This window comes from Oryzias latipes, chromosome 3, assembly GCF_053564925.1.
Source record: "Oryzias latipes strain Hd-rR chromosome 3, Olatipes_Hd-rR_3.1".
NCBI lineage: Eukaryota > Metazoa > Chordata > Actinopteri > Beloniformes > Adrianichthyidae > Oryzias > Oryzias latipes.
The window spans coordinates 20,755,146-20,775,995 of NC_136239.1; the positions used below are offsets into that span (position 1 = coordinate 20,755,146).

Sequence of the window (20,850 nt, forward strand, 5' to 3'; positions counted from 1 at the left end):
TGAATGTAAGTTATGTTGACTCTTATTTCAATTCAACAGTTGCAGCGAAATGGACATTGTTTTTGCTTCTTTTGCTATTCAGGTATTGCAAGTTATATCATCATCGCAATATCGATTAATAATGTCGCAACTCATGAGATTTCCTCATATCGTGCAGCCCTGCGTGTAACTGTTTATAACCACCTCGGTTTACAGTGTTTAAAGAAAAACAAACGGGGAGAATTTCTTCTCTGCATTCTTCCACATTTGCAGAAGGCCTGTCCAGTGAATAGTTTGGCACAAGTCAGATAAAATCGGATGAATTTGCAGCTAACCGAGCAGCACTGGCCTGGCATGTCAGAAACAGGATCTTTTTTTAATACAGTTAACTAATTTATTGTAAAGGTGACGAGCAGCATTTAAAATTATTAGACTGTTGATTCAAAATAAGTTAAAAAAAAAAGAAGAAAAGTAAAAGCCACAAGAAATAGTTCTGTAGTAAAAGTAAATAAAATGAACAGCATATGCTCCAAAGCAAAAATGTTTTTAAGAAAACCGTGCATGATTAAAACAATGACTTGACTTTTATGTTAGGTTGGTAAATGAGTGGTTAAAATGCAGCAGTCAGGCCATAGGTTGTGGTTCTCAACTAGTCTTACCTGAAATCTGACAGGCAGCATCTAACCAGCTTTATGTAACTGCCTTGCTTCCAATATTCTTTTGACGCAGTGATTTAAAACACAATTTTAATTTGGTTCGCTGCGACTAATCCTCATTAAAAGATTGTCTGTATTGATTCCGGTCTGCTGTGAATGTGGATGTACCGTTCTTTACCGCAGCGCCGTTGATGCCCCGCTGTCTCAGCTCAGCGCAGTACCCCCTCCTGAGCATGCCATTGATAAAGAGTTTTTCCTTCAACTTCCATGTGAGGAAGACTCAGAAGACGAATATACAGAGGCAGACCCGATCCTTGATGACTTGTATTTTCGGCGATTGCGGCTTGCCCTCCATCAGGCATCCCCCAACCCTGAACATAACCGCTTCTTGCCCCGATACTGGACGCCAGAGGAGGATGTCCGTGTGAAGAGGATCTATCTCGGCTCCCAGAGGCGACCGTGGTATCGTAAGATGCTCCGCCTAAGGTCTGATGACTCCATTTTTTTACCCTTACCCAGCAGTTCAGAGGTCAGCTAAATGCAAACTAATTCATCACAGCTAAGCTGAAAAAAGTCTTTTACTTCAGTGTGTTTTGATTCAAAACTGTTTTTAATTGTTGCTTTGCTTTAACAAGTAATTTCACAACTGCATTTACAGATTTGAGTGTGACGACTTCTATTGTAAAAATTAACACACCGATGGTAGCAAATTTAATCTGTTTATGATGGCTTTTTAAACATAGTACTGCTTTGAACAGAGATTAATTTTAACTTAGATAAATCAAACTAAAAAAGCTGCATTTGGTTAGCAGAAAACTTGGCTTTTGAAGAGTGAGACATTGTTTGAAATGGCCAGCATTTTTGTGAACAATGGCATTTTAACCCTTCAGTTTTTACTTTTTTCTAAATGTATAATCGCCCCTCTGTTTTTTTTTCTCTTCTTTTTCCCCCCTGTTTCTGTCTTTTCTTCATCTGATTGTAGCCAGAAAGCTTTGGCTTTTGCAGGAGACTTGGACTCCCAGCATTCAACGTCTGCTAGCCTGCAAAGCTTCTCTGCCATATCTGGAGAACTCTGAGGACATTTTCCAAGCCTGAACTGCCACCCACCAACCTTTAAAAATAATATATATATATATATATATATATATATATATATATATATATATATATATATATATATATATATATATATATATATATATATATATATATATATATATATATATATATATATATATATATATATATATATATATATATACATTTATTTCAAGTGTGGTCAAGTCTAGCTTTTTTGTTTTTTAATATTTTATTTTGTTATTTTTTTTTTCTTTCTCTTCACTGTGAGAAATCTTGTACTATTTTAGTTGCTATCATGGAACTGTTTATGGGGTTGACAGAATCCTACCGAGTGACGCATTTGCTTTTGTTAGACATGACTAATGTGTTATCGGTTCCCTGTGCCAATAACAGATACTGTTTTGGTTAACACTTTTTCCCCTTGTGGTGTCACCTAACATTTGTGTGAAAAAATAAATTAAACTCAATCAACTGCTAAATGGTCTGAGTCATTTGCTGCATTGTTTAAGTTATTTAATTTTAAATATAGTAAAAACAACTGCTTTGACTGTTTAAAATGTTGTTTTTTTTACTCTAACCATGATTGTATGCTTGTGGTACCATTTTTATCTCTTATGTGTAGTTCAGTTTGTATTTATCAGTACTCGTGTCCCTCTTTGGTTCTGTAGAATCAGTCAAATCCAGGTCAGGCCTAACACACCAGTTCAGGTCAACCCTGGCTGGATTTGGTGAGTCTGAAAGCTGAAGCTTTTCTGGATTTGTGACTTATCTAGCAGTACGTGCTTGCTTGCATCTTGATGCATGTATGCTTTTCCTTGCATTCCGTGTGCTTACGTTATGTACTATATTGGAAATGTTTCTTCAAAGAGGCCATGCTTGATACATAACACTGCAACTTTACTTCTTGGCAGGAGGTTAAAGCAACTTCTGACAGACTTTCCTCATAACAGTTGCATCAACTTTTCTTCTTTAGGACTTGTGTCAAACTTTTCTGCCATTCTGCTCACATTTTGCTAAGGATTGTCTTGTCTAAATGCAGTGTGTTTGTAAGTCAAACTGGCTTTTGTGTGGCATTCACCATGTAATGTCTGACATTCTGAAATGTATTGGCATGCTGTTGTGCAAGGACACCACAAATTATTTCTCTGCTTATGATCAAAAATAATGCTGCAGTACAGAGTTAAGTCAGTGTTAATTATGCAAAAAGTGGACTGATTTTACACAACCTCTAAACCACCAAGAACATCCATTAATTGGAATAAATTGCATTTTCTAAAATGCCTTCGTTTTTTTTAGCATTTGATCCTTTTGGACTTGTCAATTTGTTTTGTACAGTTAAAAAGCCACAACAGTTTTCCTCTAAGTTCTTTTCAGCAGCCTGCTTGTTTGTCTGTGAACTCAGGAGCAAGTCCCTCAGTGACATCCCCATGGTGTATCCTGTGCGTAAAGTCACCAATGGAAGCCTTTATGGTAAAGACAAAAGCATTGGCTCAGCAAGCGAGTGGAATCAGGACAAGAGGTGTAGTGTGGCTGCCAAGGACAGTGAAGCTCAGTGGCAGGATGTAAGTCTGAGTTTCCTCTTCTAAAAGCTATTATATAAAAAAAAAAATGCTCCAGGACCACTTCTTTTAGTTATTTTCTGTTTTTGCCTCTAGACTAAAATCCACAATAGTTTAACAAAAAATCTTCTATAGTCGACTGTCGCAGTCGTTGGAAATTTTTGAATGTTCTCAGTTTTGTCACACAGTCTAGGTCAATTCTGAAACGGATCAGTATGAAGTGATTATCTGAACTTTTTTTTTTTGGTAAAATATTGATGATTATGTAGCCCTTCAATCATATTTGCCCTATCAATGGTTAATTTTTCCCTCAGGACTTGAAAAAGTGGAAAACACGTCGCAGAAGCGGAAAGTTTGATCTTCTCAGATCCTCACAAGACAGAGAGCATGTAATTAACCAGATGACCAACGGGGCTATGGCTGACTTTGAACAGAATGAAGCCCAAGGTCCAATAAAACGGTACGAACAGCTGTGCTTTGAATTGGTGAATTAAATACCACTTTAATGACTTGAATGTGTTTAAGTCTTTTTTTCAGAGATCAGATCACTTGGAAGCACCACTCTGCTCCAAGCCCATACTCCATCTCCCCTCCATCGAAAGCCTCTGGCTCCGATTTCAGACCACATACTAGAGCACCACTTTCTCGCAGCCATGCCACTGAGCTTCCATCCAGTTCTAAAGATGTAGCTCAGGTAAGATTTTATTTTTATTTATTATGATAGTATTGAATTAATAACCACTTGAAAATAACAAAACAAAAAATGAAAAAAAAGTTTTTGACCTTGTTGCATATTAGAGCTTGTCAACATTAATCTGTGTCTCCAGTCTTCTTCAGAATTATCGGTTAAACCTCAGCCTGCATCCGATCAGAGCACCTTGGGTGAAGACGCCTACATTGCCTCTTTGGCATCTGAAGGAGGAGTTACAGCACCTTCTGTGCAGCAACCCTTCACCTCTCAAACACAAGCTAAAACTCCAGGGAGGGGAGCCTCTCACCGGTTCATTTCGGAACAGACCAAGCCAAATAATGCTTCAATGCAACAATTTTCTTCTCTTCTTGAAACCACACAGCCAAAAGATATTGTGTTATCAACCAAAAGACATGATCTTGTTCCATCATTGTCAAGTTCTGGCAGAAGTGCTCTTTGCATTGAATCTAAAGAGAATGTTGCAACTACTAATTTTGATAAGGACAGAGCTGCAACCACGAAGGACTTGCTGCATCAGAATTACAAATCCCAAGAGGAGAGCCAAAAGTCACATGGGGAACCAGCAGGGGGCGCCACAGTCCATCCGGCTGCAGGTTCCTCAAAGTATAAGAGCAGAGATTTGTCATGGTCGACCTCAGCCGGCCTTCCCCGGGGTTACCGCCAGTCTGAGAGCTGCATTCGTCTCTCTCCTGCCATCACAATCGCACCTAGACCTTTTGGATCCAAGCAGCTCAGGGTGACCTCACTATCTAGAGTGCTCAGCGTGAGTTCTAACCACAGAAAACCTGATTGTTTCTTCTTGTGTCATTTTTTAAATTTTAAACCTTTAAATGTGGAATATGGGCTTTTTAAATGCTTTGTCTCTCATCAGCTCGATTTATTTTAAATTTTTTTTTTTTGTTTTTGTTTTCTGCAGGTAGAGGACAGTCAGGATTTGCCACTAAGCGCTGAAAAGAATGATTCCCATTGTCCACCCAGCAAATTGGGTCTCAAAAGGCAGACTGCCGCTGCTCATCTGAGGGGTCAGTACCAGGCATCAATCAGACAGAAAAAAGCCAGCCAAGCAAAGCAGAAACTCGCAGAACAAAGGGGAGATGCAAACAATGCTGCTTTCTCCAGCCAGCCTTCTCTTCAGACAACTTTCCATCCCCAAAAGGCCTACACACAGACACTACCACAGCCTTACACAAGCCTGCAGTACTGCAGTAGCAGTGGCTCGCATTTTCCACTGTCTGGAACATTTGCTGCATCAAAGGTATGTTGTAACATCTATATTATGTGCATTTAAGAGTACAGAAACTGAAAAAATGTCAGTCTGGATTTAGTTGTTTTACTTTGGAAGATTGTGGCACCTGCTTTGTTTGGGAAGATCCTTCATCAGAGCCCAACAAGAATTAGTAAATAGGCTCCTCCTGTTTTGCTGAAGTATGATTATTAGTGTCTGAGAGGTCATTGTCTGAAAGAACTGCAAAAATCAAAGGTCATTTGTTTGGCTAATTTCAGATTGACTAAAATGAGTTTCAGTTTTTACAAATGCTAATCTTTGCAGTGAAAAACATTTTAAGACCAAAAAACATTAAAAAAGACAAAGTTATGGATTAAGTTGCTGGACAAGGAAATCAGCAAATTGCAGTTTGAAATGCAACTACTCATCTGCTGATCTAAGCCATTTTGTCAACTTTAAAGTGTTCATTTTCTAAACACTTTACATCTGCAGTTATCTAATACCTTTCGTAGTTGAATTTTAAACTGTTTTGACACAATACAAAGAGAGCTTCAAAACTTCAAAGGGTCGCTTTAAAATGCTTGTAACGTATTTAGAAACTGTATTTGTTAATTTGCTGCCCTTTTTCAGTGTATTTAGAAATTACACGCATACACATATTTGGGTAATGTGGCTTTTCTGAGCGTTTGACTGGTTTTAGAAAGTTTTCATTTGGTTCAGTCGGCAGCAGATTTAAAGTTGGATGAAAAGGATTGTCAGGCCTCTAAATAATGACCACTTGACAAGTGAAAAGATAAGAAAACTTTAATAAATGCATATGCATTTTTTCCATACATTGATCCAGAATTGCCTGCTTCCCTTTTAATCTGCAGACACACAATTCATAACGGGGGAGTCACTTCAAAGGTCAATTGACTAATAAAAATGAATAACTTGAGGGACCAAGTGTCATTTTATATTTGACCAATAGGTGGCAGAAGTGATGGAATCATTCTTTTAACTTGTACATGGGGTGAACTGATTTTTCTTTTAAGGAATATACTACATTTTTATGTTGTGGAGACTTTGACGATTTTTGAATCGGTTACATTTTCCCAAATCCAACACATTTTTTTTCTAAAACATGTTTTATGAAAGGGTCATTGAATACTGCAAAAGTCTGTCGCAGAATCATTTTTTTTGTTTTTAAAACTTACTATATCTTGTTAGCATGGTTTCTGTGTATTTTGTCATTAACAGGAAAAGAATCTGGAGAGCTAACATTTAGTTTTAGGGATATTAAAATAGCAGAGAAGACTATTTACCAAAATGTGCAATACTTCCATGAAATGATTTATGAAACCTAAACTATCACCATCATTTTATCACCAAACAAGAAATGGGGTTAAAAAATGTCTGATGGTGAACTCCACATTTCAGCAAACATATCTAACCTCAATTGGATTTATTTAGATCTGCTACATTTGAAGAAAATAATCTTGATAAAACTGCTGTATTTTTGTTTGACATGGATGGCCTCCATTCTTTTGAAAACAGCCGGTGGTATTTAACATTACATCAAAACTGTAAAATTAGGTCCAAACAGATTCTACATTTGAAAATTAAAACCACAGGGTTTTATAAAAAACTTGAATTTTTTGTACTTTTAACATGGAATGGCGTCAACATCAGATTTGAGACTTTGTGATGTTCATTGTTTTATAGAAATTGATGTTTCCATATTTTTCGTTTGAGAAATGTTATATTTAAAGATGAATCTCAGTTACTCACAAGGTATTTTTGCAGAACAATCTCCTCCCAGTTTTCTTCATTACTGAGGACAATTTGATGTGTATATCTTCATATGGTTGGACCTGGAATGAGCTTATCTCAATAGCAGCATGAATTCAGCTCACAGATGACAGAGCTCATCATGAAGCTATAAACCCCTGCTAGAATTTAGAATCATCCGTACAATTTGTTTTAACTGTATATATGTATCTTTTACATGATAAACTGGTTTGGCTGCATTCATTTATGTTATAATTCAGAAGATGACTTTCAGCCAATCATCATCCACCAAATGTAGTTGACAGATGATCATTTGAAAGTACTCATGTCAGCAGGGCTGTGACGTTTTCCCATCTCTTAGTTTAAGAAGATGGGAGTTGTTAAGTCTAAATCTGTACATTGAAGTACTGATTAAGCGTTTTTGACAAACTAATATAAAGAGAAATAATTAGCAATATCAGTTACTAGTGTAGTAGGTCTCCAGTTACCCAGCAGGAAGCTCAAGACATCGGATCAGATGGTGTCTTATTTAATCCGTGTCTTTGTTTCAGGCTGAACACAGTGACATGAGAGTGACTCTGACTCTTAAACCAAACAGCGTACCAGACTTTGGTTTCAAGACTGTCTGGGATTCACAAGGGGCAAGGATAAAAGCAGTTCAGCCTGGTAAGATTAGAAACTTTTACTATAATCTATTGTATAATTGTTGATGTGGATAAATACAGGTTTTGTCTATAAATGCTATGACAGAGACTGTAATTCTACTGCATGCTGACACATGTTTTCTGTGCTCCTCTAGTTACTTATCACTATTTGGTTTGTAGATTAGGGAGTCGCTGAAAACATTTTTTGAGTTAATTAACAAAATGTAAATGTTTGTAAAAAAGATGATTTACCACAGTAAACAGACAAATGACAGCTTTTCAGTATGAGGTTTTCTCTACCTTAAGGACTAAAGGAAAAGGGGATTTAAAATGTAAACATTAATAATGAAGAAGTGGCAGTGGTGTCACTTACTTGCTGTGATGTAGTCTCTGTTTACTGGCCCACAAATCGGCTTGGATCACAAAGCTCTCGCTTTATACTCACTTCATGGTAGCGTAAACATGAATCTTCGACCTGGTGTCTCGTGGTGTTTTGTTCTCATTTTAATTTTCCCGGTGCCTCCTGCGCCTGCAGGCAGTCCCGCGGAGCTTTGTCGGCTGCGTGCGGACGATGAGATTGTGGCCGTGGATGGAGTTGCAGTGATGCACCTGAGCCACGACCTGTGGAAGGACAAAATGGCATCTTCCCTTCAAACTGGCACTTTGACGATGGACATTCGGCGCTACGGCATCAAAGGTAAAGAAACGAAATCTTGAAATATTTGCATTGGAAAAAAACACTTTGATCAGCACTTTCCCTCCCTTTCCCTAGATTGGAGCAGCAATGAGGAAAACCCCCAAAACCAGCCAGCTCCCAGCAGGATGACCCTCAATCTGACTGCTGCTGCACCAGTTCTGATAGGTTGTGCAGATCGTCAGACCTCTGCAGAGATGAGAGAGGCACAGGAATCCAAACTGAATGAGCAGAGTCCCAATGTGAGCATCTTTTAGCTTACTAATGTAAATATTGAGCTTTTCCAGTACTTTACATTAAACTGAGGTTATTTTGATGTTGTTTTTAATCTAATCAGGTAAAGGAGGTCAAAGCTACAAGTGGAAAGCTTACTGATGATCTTGTTGTATCCAGAAGTAAAGGTAACATCAGAATACTCTATTTTAAATACAGAATATTATGCACTACTTTTTTCAGTTTGACTTTCCTTTGTGTGTAGATTATAGTTTTAGTTGGAAAAATAAAAAAAGAAGAGAAGAATTTTTCAACCAGAAAGGTAAAATGTTGGGCTGAAAACCACTTGCGACAGCTTTGGTGGCTTGGCTTGGTTAGCTTTTAAGTGTTTTTAGGTACAATACAATAACCAATTTTAGATATACCGTAATTTCTGGACTATAGAGCGCACCTGATTATAAGCCGCACGTGCCCACATGTTGTAGAATGAGGATGTGTATGTGCTGAAACCACGCACCGCATGTGTAAGTAAGAGGGGAGAGCTCGTGCAGCGCAAGAAGGAGGGCTCTCTCTCACTGTTGCTCTGCTCCGACTCCTTCCTCTTACACACACACAGCGCGCTGACACACATACACATAGTCATTCTAGAACACCTATATAGTGAGTTCATTAGTTAGTAGCTAGTTGTTACTGTTATTTGTTAACAAAGAATACTGCGTTGTAATTAATACTTGTACCGGTTTTCCTTTGCGAAGTGGCCGGCGGGGGATTTTGTGTTTGGAGGAGTTGCCACACCGTCACAGCTCGCATTCCAAACAGTGCCTGTGACGTGGCAGTAACACGGCAGCAATATGGTAGTAAGAGCACTAACGGGGCTGGTTAAAAAAAAAACATACCAGTAAAAGTCTCTGAGAGAGAATAAAAGTCACTGTTAGCAGCAGTAACTTATAGGCGTGCCTCTGCGCGGCACGCGCCTCCTGTGCACTGAAACCATGGAAGTCTTCCTCCTTAGTGTCAGATTGGAATAGCGTCAGATAGTCTTCCCCACACACTCTCTGTGTCTCCTTCGCTGTCAGTGTCACTATGAGGCCCTTTGAGCAGACTGGCTTTTCCAAACCCGTTGGTGACTGTGGATTTTTTTCATACTGCCTTTAACAATTGCTTTTAATTTGAATGCTGCATCGTGCATTTCTTCCTGCATTTTCCATGAGGGTCTGTTCGTGCTATTCATTCACAAAGCAGGAATTTACATTAAACTTGACGCTTCCTCGACACATTTTCCGTATTCCCCGTCTCACTCTTGAACCCTTTCTGCTCGAGCGCCCCTAGCGGTCATTAGATATAATACATGAAAAAGAAAAAAAAATGCATGAATTAACCGCATCATTAAATAAGCCACAGGGTTGAAAGCGTGTGACAAAAGTAGCGGAAATTACAGTAATTGCAAATCATAGTCCTTTCCCCCTCAAACGTTTTTTTTTTAAATTATAGCCAAAAATCAGCAACTTTTTAAAGTAAATCACTTTGTTTTGCGTGACCAACCTCAGGACTCAAACGCTCGTATAGCCTGTTTACCGTCTGCATTTATTGTGCTGTATGGAACAGTCTCAGATTTGTGTGCTGTGGTTGCTGATGCTTCTTCTGTGTGTCCTGAAATGGTTTCCCTCTGCAGGCTGTGCAGGAATCAGCTCATGGGTTTACTTGTGTGGTAAATGTTTGCTCCGTCTGTCACTTCTGTTTGTTTTGAGCATTTTGCTGGATTTTGAAGTGTGCAAACTCTGTTTGTTCATCATCAGCAAGTGAACTAAACAGATTAGTTTTTGGCATGCATGTTGCAGTTGAACATGAATGTATTTTTCAGTGTTTATATTGTTGCATCTTTAGGATGAGGAAACACAACACTCTGTGCATGCAGGACCTACAACAAACTTTGTGTGTGTGCTCTTTGTTTTTTTATGGGATGAGGACGGTAAAGAATGTAATGCTTTGCATTTGCATTGTAGTGGATTTTCAGACCTTTAAGAATAGTGATGACGATCTTTTTGCTAACTGATCCTCTTCTCTCACAGGAGGTTCAGAATCTGCAATATCTGATGTAAGTGACTTCAAGTGTGTTTAGCTGTGTTTACCCTAAAGTCTCTTGCATTTGTCGTTCACTGATCTCATCTGAGCTCTGTCTGTGCATCTGCAGCTCCAGGTGCCATCCCTCAGACCCTCCTCCTCCTCCTGGTCTTGGGACAGTGAGGAAGATCGCAAGCGCCTGGAGAAGTGGCAGGAAGAGCAAGAGCGCCTCCTACAGGTAATTATTTATATTTTTTTCAAGCAGAAGATGCAAAACCATCTAGGAAATTTTAAAATTTGGTGCAGAGGCATCGTTTTACAGGTTCTTTTTTGTATTCATGTTTTTTAGGAGCAATACCAGCGAGATCAGGAGAGGCTGGAGGCAGAATGGCAGAGAGCACAGCAGGATGCAGTGGAAGGCAGGAAGTCAACGGTACTTCCCGTTTTTTTTTTTTTTTTTTTTTTTTAATCAATGGCCATAAATTTTATCTAAATATGTGATGTACAGTTTGCAAGGTACTATTTTTCACTCGATTATTGCTACTCAATTACTCCCATGCAACTTGGTGGTACCTCGAGATTTAAACTAAATATATTTGCAACATTTGCTAGTTGTATCAGAATTTTGAGATTCTATTTAATGTTTGCCATGAAATGCTTCATTTAGTAAAGTGAAATATAGAAATATACATTGTTTTTTAAATATTTAGTCTTTTTTTATATTAAAAAAAATGCTCAGCAGGATTAAAAGTTTGTAAAAGAAAGGGTTTAACAGCAATAAAGGAGAACTGTAATCAACAATTTATTTCAAGTTACTAAAATGTTTTAATTCTGAAATCAGTAATTCTTTCAAGTATAGTCATGTTTAAAATGTTTTTTTTTTTTTTTCCTCGTGCGTTTAGAATCAGAATGTGTTTGGCTCGGGTCATGAGAGTTTTTCCAGCTCTCAGCCTCATGTCAATGGATGGACAAAGAAAGGTCCAGAAGAAAGGCAGAGCCCTAAAAGAGATCTGAGAGAATCTGAGAGAAAACACCAGAAACATGTTCAGCATGTGCACACGGAAAAGACTGCTGAAAAAGACTGGTAAAGAAATCGTTGTCATTTCCCTTAAGATTGTGCGGTTTACAGAAATGTTCCTTTATTTTTTTGCTATGGTGCCTTCTGCTGCTTTTGCTGAACCTTGTTGCTGCTAATGCTGTACCTCAGGGCTGAGGGTTCTTGTGGCTTTGCTCGGCTGTCCTCTGCATGCAGGTCAGAACAAAACAAATTTACATTTCACTCATTTCACGTAAAGAAAAGAACAGATTTGTATTTAAAAATTCATGTCCACATTTAGTGAAGTAAAACCTATAGAAATCTTTTGTTGTTGTAATTGGTGCCGCCTGCCAAAGCATAATTTAGTAGGTCAATGTGGTGCAGATTTGTAACTCATCATAGATTTAGGGAATAAAAATGTCTGACCTAATGTTTTTTTTTTTTTGTCCTACAGGGCCAAGTCTTTGTCCACCCCGGCTTTAGCAAGTTCCCACAGGCAGACAACAGGTCAGTTAACCCAGTATTTTGCACACAAAAAATGAACGGGGTTAGGGATGGGCAGATTCTTTTCCAGCCGAAACGATAACCAATATTTCCCTTGTAACTGTGGCCGATAGCTGAGATTTGACGATATCGATATTTAAGAGTCTACGGTAACACAAAGTTTAGATTTCCTTTTTGTTTCTTTACTAAAAATGCATAAATTTACTTTTACTGGACAGTCACATTGTATTTGACCTTTTTAACATTGAGCAAAGGATCTCATAGAAACAGTATTACTTTAAAACTTTCATATACCGTAAATTTATCTCAAAGCATTCATTGAATATATGACATGGCTATAAACCCAAGATTCCCATTGCCAGGGATCTATTAGGAACATGTATTCCTATCAAAAATTACATTTACCTGAAAACAGTCAATTACTGACGATGGCCGAAAACATCAGCTTCCCAATCTATTAAGAACAAGTATACATTTTAAAGATAAAGTATTTCTGTAAACACTCTGTAAAATATCGGTAGATTTTTTTAAATAGCGGACTGATACCGAATAACTCAAATTATGCAAATATCAGCCGATACAGATACTGGGACCAATATATTGCCCATACCTAGACAGGGTTAGCCACACATTTTCCTTCATTCAGGTGACCAAAGCCAGAGAAATGGACGTCTGTCAACTGCTGAGAAAGAGCGCCGGCAGATTTTAGAGGAGATGAAGAAAAGGAATCAGCTTTTGACAGACAACAGCTGGATTCGTCAGCGCAACAACAGTTTTTACAAAGATGCTCCTATTTCCTTAAAAAGGTGAGTCCATCATTTGGATTGTGATTTCTGTTTGGCCTTCTCCACCTTTGAATTGAGTTCATTCATTTCTTTGCCTTCATTTTTTTCTTCCTACTCTTTCTGCTTTGGTTCGTTTTTTGCAGATGTGAGTCACTGGACAACCTTGATGTATTGCATCATTCCCCAGACCCTCCTCCTGCATTGACTTACCCTCGCTCAAATTCGGCTACTGGGAGTTACTCTACTCCAAACAGGACAGCCTCTTCCCGCTACAGCACAGGATCAATGTTATCTGGGAGAAATGCATACATGGAACATGTCAGGTACTTATTTAGTGTGATATTTCCACCTCTCTCTGCGGAGATCTATTTGTCATCTTATTATACATTCTGGCCTCACAATGATGCCGTGTGCTGCTCCTGGACATTCAGTACCTGGAGGACTTGCTGTGTGTGTGAGCGTATCCTGGGTAGTGGTGCAGCCATGGTCATAGAAGCTCTTAGCCTCTTCTTCCACTACACCTGTTTCCAGGTGAGAGGTCACTATGGGGTTGAGGTGCGGTAAGAACTACATTCCTCAAAAATGAGCCTCTGCCTTTGTCAGCTGGCATGTCAACCCCTTTTTCTATTTTTGCACCTGGGAGATTATTGGTGGTTCCGTTTGACCAAACTTGTGTCCTGGACATGTGGTCATTGCACTTAATTATGCTTTCCCGTGTGCTGGCGTAGCATGAGATCCTTTATTTCTGCTCCTTTGCTGAGCTTAGAAGTCTGTTTTGTGCACTTAAGTGGCTGAGTGGGTTCAGAGGGCTTTCATTCCACAGGTTTTCCCAAGTTTTTCAGGAGAGTGTTATTTCCACATTTAGCTGACTTGATCATTAAATGCACATAGATAAGAAGGCCTTTCAGTCTTGCAGCTCTGCTGTTCAGTTCTGTGCAGGCAAAGCGTGCACGTCGTACTGTACTGAAAGGGTTTCCTGCAGACACAAAGCTTGATTCCATGTTTGGGTGACAGACAATCGGGTGGAGGATTTCAACACAAAAGCTCCTCTTTCCACATCGGCAGGATTTTCTTGTAGACTGATCCTTTTCTCACTTCCCCGTCCTCCTCAGTGCGTGGGCTGCCACAGACATCTCGCTGGAACCAAGAGTAGGGTCCAGGTTCGCGTTCGAAACGGGAAGCTCTACTGTGAACACTGCTATTTCCAACTCAAGTGTGAGTATCTATCAGAGAGTGACCTATACTGATTCCATGAACTTCTTTCTGTTTCAGACAAAGATTAAACGCTCTTTCAGGTTTTAAAAAAAATCTATTTTTGTTGTAATAAAACTGTTCTTTCCTATACATTTTAGCAAATGGTGCTTTCCTCATCTGACCAACAGACAGTGCTCCAGATTGAAGAGTGAATTAAGCGAATAGCACCCACTACTGAAGAAAATAATTCAAAAACTGATGCCTTTAGATAATGATGGGCTTTTGTTTCCTCACTACTAATACAATTGAAAGATGTGATGAAATGTGATTTGACAGATTGAGGATCTCTTGGTAGATTCTGAATACTTGCTTTTATGCTTTTTGACCTTTTTTGTCCTAAATCTCCATTAAATTTAGATGCAATAAATGAAATGGGGAACTTAAGGGTTTGATTTGTTTGTAGAAATTTGAAGTTGGTGTTTCTACTGATCCTGTTTTTGTGTGTACTTTTACCCAGTTATTTCTGACAATCCAATAAAGATCAGCTGTTTTGCAAGTTGGAGGTGGAGGTGCATTTTTATATCACACTGTTTAAATGTCACAATGTGCACAGTGGGTTGACTCAACACAGGTGTATGTGCCTTTGTACTGAGGAATTATGGTAAATAAAGTGCACCAAGTGTAATACAAGTTTCCCATGTGTTGTTCATCTTTGCACCACATGGTGGCATAATTGGCATCACGGCTGATTTAAGGACAGTTGGAAATAAGATCATTTAAATGTGTTGAAAAAACATGAGCAAGACTCCTTAAATTTTCTTTTACTTGTTTGGAGTCCTCATTGACAAGTTTGAATGCAAAAGCAGGTTCCATTCTCTTAATTTGGGGAGGGCGGGGGCTTTAAATGGCCTCACACGTTGTGTAATACAACACTCCCTAAGTGTTGCATCAACATTTCTGAGAAGTATAACAGAATTTCTGCTTGAATTATAAAATATATGGGTGAGAAATGGGAAGTGAAATGGTGAAAACAAACACATAAAAAAAGGTGTTTATCTCAGTGTTAGGTAGAGATTCTGAAGGTGAAAGGAGTAACCAGACAAGTTTAAATGATTTCAGAGAAACTGAGTGGGTGTGCTGTGTGCACTTTTTTATTATGGCAGTAGGGGGGAGCATTTAAAAAAAAAAAAAAAAAGTCTTAACTTTCACAGAAACTCAAATACTTTTCAGTTATATCTCCAAAATAAACATTTTTACCTTAAAGGATTTATTGGAGTATTTAGATGGTAGATTCCTCACTAATCATACAAATTACAAATAACTGGAGCATGAGACTCTGAGGGTATATGCTATATAACCTCAGAGAATATTAACTGGTAAATTGTCCATCTTGTATGAACTCCTAAAAAGTATTAAAATGAGCTCTGGAATCCAGTTTTGTTCTGCGAGTTTCCCCCACAGAAAAAGGTGACATGTAGTCCACACTAGAGTGATGTCATTCTACGTTAGCATGACCAGCATCATGAGATCTCATGATTCTATGCTGTTGCAGCTGTGGAAGCTTCTTCCAAGTCAATAGGAAGCTTGGGTTTGTTTGAAAAAGTTCTTTGCAGCATTATTTTTCAGATTTTAGTAATTTAACCCACAAAAAAAACAGTTTTTGTTAAATCCAGGTCAGATACTTGAATCAGCTTCTCCTTCCAATGAATTTGTGTTTCTCATGCTTTGTTCACACCATACATGTTTAAGAACTTGCTGAACACGCATTAAGCATGGTGTGTTCCGACTGGACTGTTGCTACCTGCTGCTAGTGTATACCACGCAGTTGGAAGAGGCTTGGTGCGAAATGTTGAGGTGGTGCAAATCATGCAAATTTTGCTCCAAGCTTTTTCTTTCACTGCTCTGTTCCGATGCATGAAAGACCTGGTGTTTTATAATTTCGGCTCCATGATCAAATTTCAAACGGTTGGCACGTCCACAAATGAAAAGGGACACAATCCATTCATCACTATCAAATCCGAGTCCCCGATTGGGCAAAGTTCAGCTGATTTAACTTTCAAAGCACTTTCAATGAATTTGTTTTGTACTTGGCACCCAAAACCCGCCTTGAAAACTCGTGTAGGGAAGCTCGAACACGGGTTTTGAACGCAGAAGCCGGAAACGCACCTATAACCACATTTACATGCACTTTTCATTGGAAGTGGCCGCTGGAATGCACATCTCCGAGGCACGTAGCTTCAAATACAGCACTACTTACGAGAAAAATACTTTCAGTTTAACTTTTCTGCGTTACTGCCAACAAGAAAATAAACTGCCAAACCCACAATCTTTTTTTTGTGTGCCACATATACTGTAAATTTTGAAAACATTAAATCTAAATGCCAACTTTAAAATGCTTCGAGAAGCTGGAACTGTGCACACAGAGACAAAAATAATATCACCCACTCCTAGTGAACAAACTGTTTTTGTAGTTTTGCTAAATTGACTCACAGGAAATGAGTAAAGCAGTCTTTACTGGTAAAAGGGAAGATAAATGTTTGTCCTTTTCCCCGTCAGAGAAAAAGTGCCTTTGACTTCAGTCTAAAAATCGAAAATGTGTACATCTAAAAAGCCGGCGCACATTTGTGACCAACCCCTCATTCACAAGGTTACTGTGCAGCCATTATTTAAGCACAGTCAGAAGTGTCACTGCACAAAGGCCCCATGAACGGCAGCATTCTGTCCTTATGAGGAAGTCGTGCCGATGCAAATCCCCTGTAAATCATACACCTCTGCAATGTTTTTATTTTTATGACGCTCTTGAGGAGTGTGAAAAAAAGAAACTGCCAGAGGCGCAGTAAGCTGTAATGAGGCACAATGTAAATAAGTAAGAGTAGCGGTGTCTGCACGGATTTGCTTGTTGTTGCTTTGTGGACGGACTGCTTCACTAAAAACATTAAACACAAGTCATTCTGCGCTTCTGCCTTAACAAAACAGAAATATTTTTACATGTGGCTTTGACCTGGCCTTTTCCGAGAGAGATCACTTCCCCAAAGGCACATTTATAGGCATTTGTCACCTTGACATGCTCCGTCTCTGTAGGATGACTCTGGAATGACCCATGAAAATACCACAAGCACTGTAAGCTTGACACTGCAGAGGGTCAAGCAGGAAAGCATTTGTCCATATTTAACTTGAGTTGAAAGATTAAGCTGATTGATTGGATGAGCGTTCCTCTCAACGAAATGCCAAACAGGTCTCACAAAAATCCCGGAAGTTTCTTTTAAATCTGATGCAGAAACTTGATAAGGCAAAACAGAATTTGTAAGTCTTAACTATAGATTGCACATAGATGTGTTTTTAGAGCAATTTAAGAAGGCTTAAAGCTGAAAAATTACTTTGAGGAAGTCCTGAAGATATACAATACAGTCTTGCATAATCCTGAAAGTGTGATGGAAAAATCTCTTTCCAGTAGATTTTCCTAATTCTATACAGTCAGTTTTCTGCCTAAGAGTGTAGGAAGTGGAAAACTCTGACCCTTTGCTTCCTTGACAAAGCTAAGGAATTCTTAAGGCATATTGCATCCTTTGGGTGCACTTAAGTTCTCCTCATTTTTTCAGGGATACCCTAAACCAGTTTTTTGTGAGGCTTGAGAAATGTCATTGCAAAACTTTCCCATCAAAGTTTATGTAGTTAAGTTCACTTTAGTTTTCCTGGCCATCAAACCCATAATTATTAATTTCAAATATAGAAGATAAACTGACGTTTTGTGTTGATCTCATACATTTTTAAAGCTTCTAACCCCACATTAGGATGTCTTTAAAAAGAAGTAGGAGAGACTGAGCCTCCAATATGTCACTGTCCTCGGAATGAAACCTCAATCCTGTAACATTTTCCAGACCTCAACTGACAAACAGCCACAGACATGAAGCCTCACGAACAGCGGCGCAGGCTGAGGAGGAATGTGTGTTAAAAATAAATGTAACCATAATGATAGTTGATGTAGAAAAGTGGAGAGGAAGGCAGCTTTATCGAGCAGCGCCGGTATATGCTCATTCATTTCTTCTCAAATGGTTTTATCCGAGGCTCCCACCAGGAGAGAGAAAACATGGAACTTTTTTGTGGGATATTCTAACAATGATTACAATCCACCCAGATGTTTGGCAGGTATATTTTTGCTGTATTGATACAATACAGTTTTACATGCAAACATTTCGTTGTCATACCCATTTGCGACAACTGACATATGGTAGGACAAAAATGTATGGCTGTTACTGATTTAGTCATTTTTTGGGTCAATGACCAATGTTCATCTCAATGCTTTATAATGTAACTGGTTGGCAATGACAGAGGTCAAATGTTTCCTGTTGGTCTTCACCAGGTGTGTACACATTGTAGCTACTAGTTTGGTCCATTCTTCCATGCAGATCTTCTCAAGAGCTGTGAAGGTCTGTCTTACTTCCACCAGAGATTCTCTATTAGATTCAGACTGGCTCCAAAACCTTGAAAGGCTTCTTATGTAGGCTGTCCTTTATTGCTTGGGTGGAGTGTTTGGGATCATTGTCATGCTGCCATGTTTCAGCCATGTTCCATCCTCATTGCTCTTTATGATGGAAGGAGGTATTTACCTAAAATCTCACCCTGCATGAATTCATTCATTGTTTCCTTAATGCAAATCAGTCATTCTGCCCCATTTGCAGAAAAACATGATGTTTTTACCCTCACTGTTTTCATGGTGTTCTTGGAATGTAACTTAGTAACAGTTTCCCCGCGTGTAGTTCTGGGCTGTTTCCTCACCATTCTTATGATCATTCTATGGAGCCACAGGTGGATGGAGATTGCCAGTGATCTTGTTTTTCTTCCATTTTCAAACATATGTTCCAACAAGTTGATCTCTTCTAACCAAGTTGCTATTTCTTGTAAATTGGTTCGTCCCAGTCGTGTTCAAGTGAACAATCTTGTCCCTGGTGTCCTTCAACAGCCCTGTGGTCTACGTGATGGTGGAGAGGTTGCAGTCTGACTGCTTCTTTACATGTCTAAAGCCTTTTCTTCCCTGTCCCTATTTTTGCTGTCATCTCTGGAGACTTACTTGCATTACTTGCTTTTTCTGTCACTACTGTCGCTGTCATAGAAACAAGAAATTAGGAAGGCGTCTTCCCTACATGAGACTTCTTTTGACTCGCACTCTGGTCTCCCCACTTCTCACCTCCTGCTTCTTCATTCAGGGAAGTGTTTGAACTTTTCACAGCAGGTTTGTGCATGTCAAAAATCTGTCTTGAAAAGTCAAAAAAAAAAAAAAAAAAAAAAAAAAAAAACGATTACATAAGTCAATAAATTCCAGAGGCTAATAAGATTTGAAAGTTACTTTTAGAAAAGTCTCCATAAAACATGTTACACAGTTTCTGATCACACAAAAGATACACTTTGGATTAAGAAGGATTATCTAAAATATTTTCTTTAGTGATAAACATTGATCAGATTCTTTCTCGAGAAATACATGCACAGCTTAATTAGTAAAATATGTTATAATTCATGGTACGGAACGATGACTGATTCCTGCAAAATCTCTTAAACAACTTGATGCTCATGAAATGTTTCAGTGTTGTACTTTGAATTTGCTTCTTTCACTGCTTGCCCTTTCAAACTGGCACGAGGGTGGGGAGGAGGGGTGGCACTTCTTGTGAAAGGAAGCCTGCTGTAGCAACAGCAGGGAAGGAGGATGCTCTCTTTCTCCCTTCTATTCCCTGCAGCTGATTGATGCTGGCAGCCTTTTTACCTTTTAGTTTACCGGCACGGTGCAAAGCTCAGCTTTGTCACTGGGAGCTGCACCAATCTCCGGTCTGCTGCTGGGCGCTGAGAGCAGCTCAACTGAGACTGGTGACATTTACATGTCTCCTCCACCTTCTCCAAAAAGAAAAAAAAAAACACTGCACTAAGCAAGAAGGAGGCTTTTTGGCCAGAGATGCTGAGGAAGGAAGGCGGCTAGCTTTTTGTCCTTCTATGTAGCTACATCTGGCTTTCATCCTGCTGCATGTCATGCCAAATTAGAGCTTGAGGAGAGAAAATGTCACATGCAACAGTAAATAACAATGAGAACAACATTCAATGAAGTATTTCAGTTTTTTTTTTTTTTTTCCCCAAGTCACCAAGCTCCAATTTAACTCATTTTTGATAGTTACAAGCCTTCCAGAGGAGAGAAAAAGTCCTTTGCAAAGACAGCTTGTAATTTTGAGCATGTTTACTCTATAAATTATACCTTTAAACAGTTACTACATTCTTTGTTTTGCTTAAAGTATGTCAAAGCACGATCTGGGATCTTAACTGTTCTTCAGACCAACTGACTACCCAAGACATTTGACATGAGGCTTTTTCTCTCATTTCATTTGAAATGAGCCAGAAGAAGCTGGGTTCTGAAAGGACCAATGTTTCTCTTTGGTCATAATCGTCTTATGTAAGAGAGTGATGTTATGACTGGAATTTTAGCATTTTCTTTTGGTGGCCAAATTACATTTTTTATTCAAGCACTTACTTCTGCCCACAAAATATATCGGTCCCCTGTAGCACTGGAAGAAAGTGTCGAATGACGCAACTGAGTGGAAAACGTATTAAAATACATTTGCTAAATGTTAGTGTGAAATTGCATAGTTGGCTCTGTGAAAGATGTTTTTTTTTTCATATGGTGAAAATGTTTTTTACCATAAAAGGGTTTCTTAAAGAACGTTTGCTGAATTCATATGAAACAGACAAGTAAACAAAACA

The 20,850-nt window shown here is 38.8% G+C and overlaps 1 protein-coding gene across 25 annotated transcripts in view; it reads left to right on the forward strand.

The window, feature by feature from the left end:
* LOC101172063 (LIM domain only protein 7) overlaps positions 1-14,802 on the forward strand; it is a 28,422-nt gene extending 13,620 nt beyond the window's left edge. For 2 of the 25 annotated variants that reach the window (XM_078945143.1, XM_078945145.1), the window contains 23 exons: positions 2,384-2,443; positions 3,118-3,277; positions 3,589-3,734; positions 3,812-3,968; positions 4,102-4,749; positions 4,903-5,241; positions 7,533-7,647; positions 8,161-8,322; positions 8,398-8,561; positions 8,657-8,720; positions 8,798-8,854; positions 10,205-10,240; positions 10,602-10,627; positions 10,724-10,831; positions 10,943-11,026; positions 11,496-11,677; positions 11,801-11,845; positions 12,084-12,136; positions 12,780-12,939; positions 13,062-13,241; positions 13,350-13,449; positions 14,031-14,133; positions 14,271-14,802. In XM_078945143.1, coding sequence (XP_078801269.1) covers positions 2,384-2,443; positions 3,118-3,277; positions 3,589-3,734; positions 3,812-3,968; positions 4,102-4,749; positions 4,903-5,241; positions 7,533-7,647; positions 8,161-8,322; positions 8,398-8,561; positions 8,657-8,720; positions 8,798-8,854; positions 10,205-10,240; positions 10,602-10,627; positions 10,724-10,831; positions 10,943-11,026; positions 11,496-11,677; positions 11,801-11,845; positions 12,084-12,136; positions 12,780-12,939; positions 13,062-13,241; positions 13,350-13,449; positions 14,031-14,133; positions 14,271-14,293 — 3,172 coding nt within the window. In that variant the 3' untranslated portion in view covers positions 14,294-14,802. Of the gene's footprint in view, positions 1-2,383; positions 2,444-3,117; positions 3,278-3,588; positions 3,735-3,799; positions 3,969-4,101; positions 4,750-4,902; positions 5,242-7,532; positions 7,648-8,160; positions 8,323-8,397; positions 8,562-8,656; positions 8,721-8,797; positions 8,855-10,204; positions 10,241-10,601; positions 10,628-10,723; positions 10,832-10,942; positions 11,027-11,495; positions 11,678-11,800; positions 11,846-12,083; positions 12,137-12,779; positions 12,940-13,061; positions 13,242-13,349; positions 13,450-14,030; positions 14,134-14,270 lie in introns of all 25 variants that reach the window. The other 23 variants (XM_078945144.1, XM_078945166.1, XM_078945153.1 and 20 more) reach the window with 17 other exon arrangements.
* Positions 14,803-20,850: the final 6,048 nt, after the last annotated feature.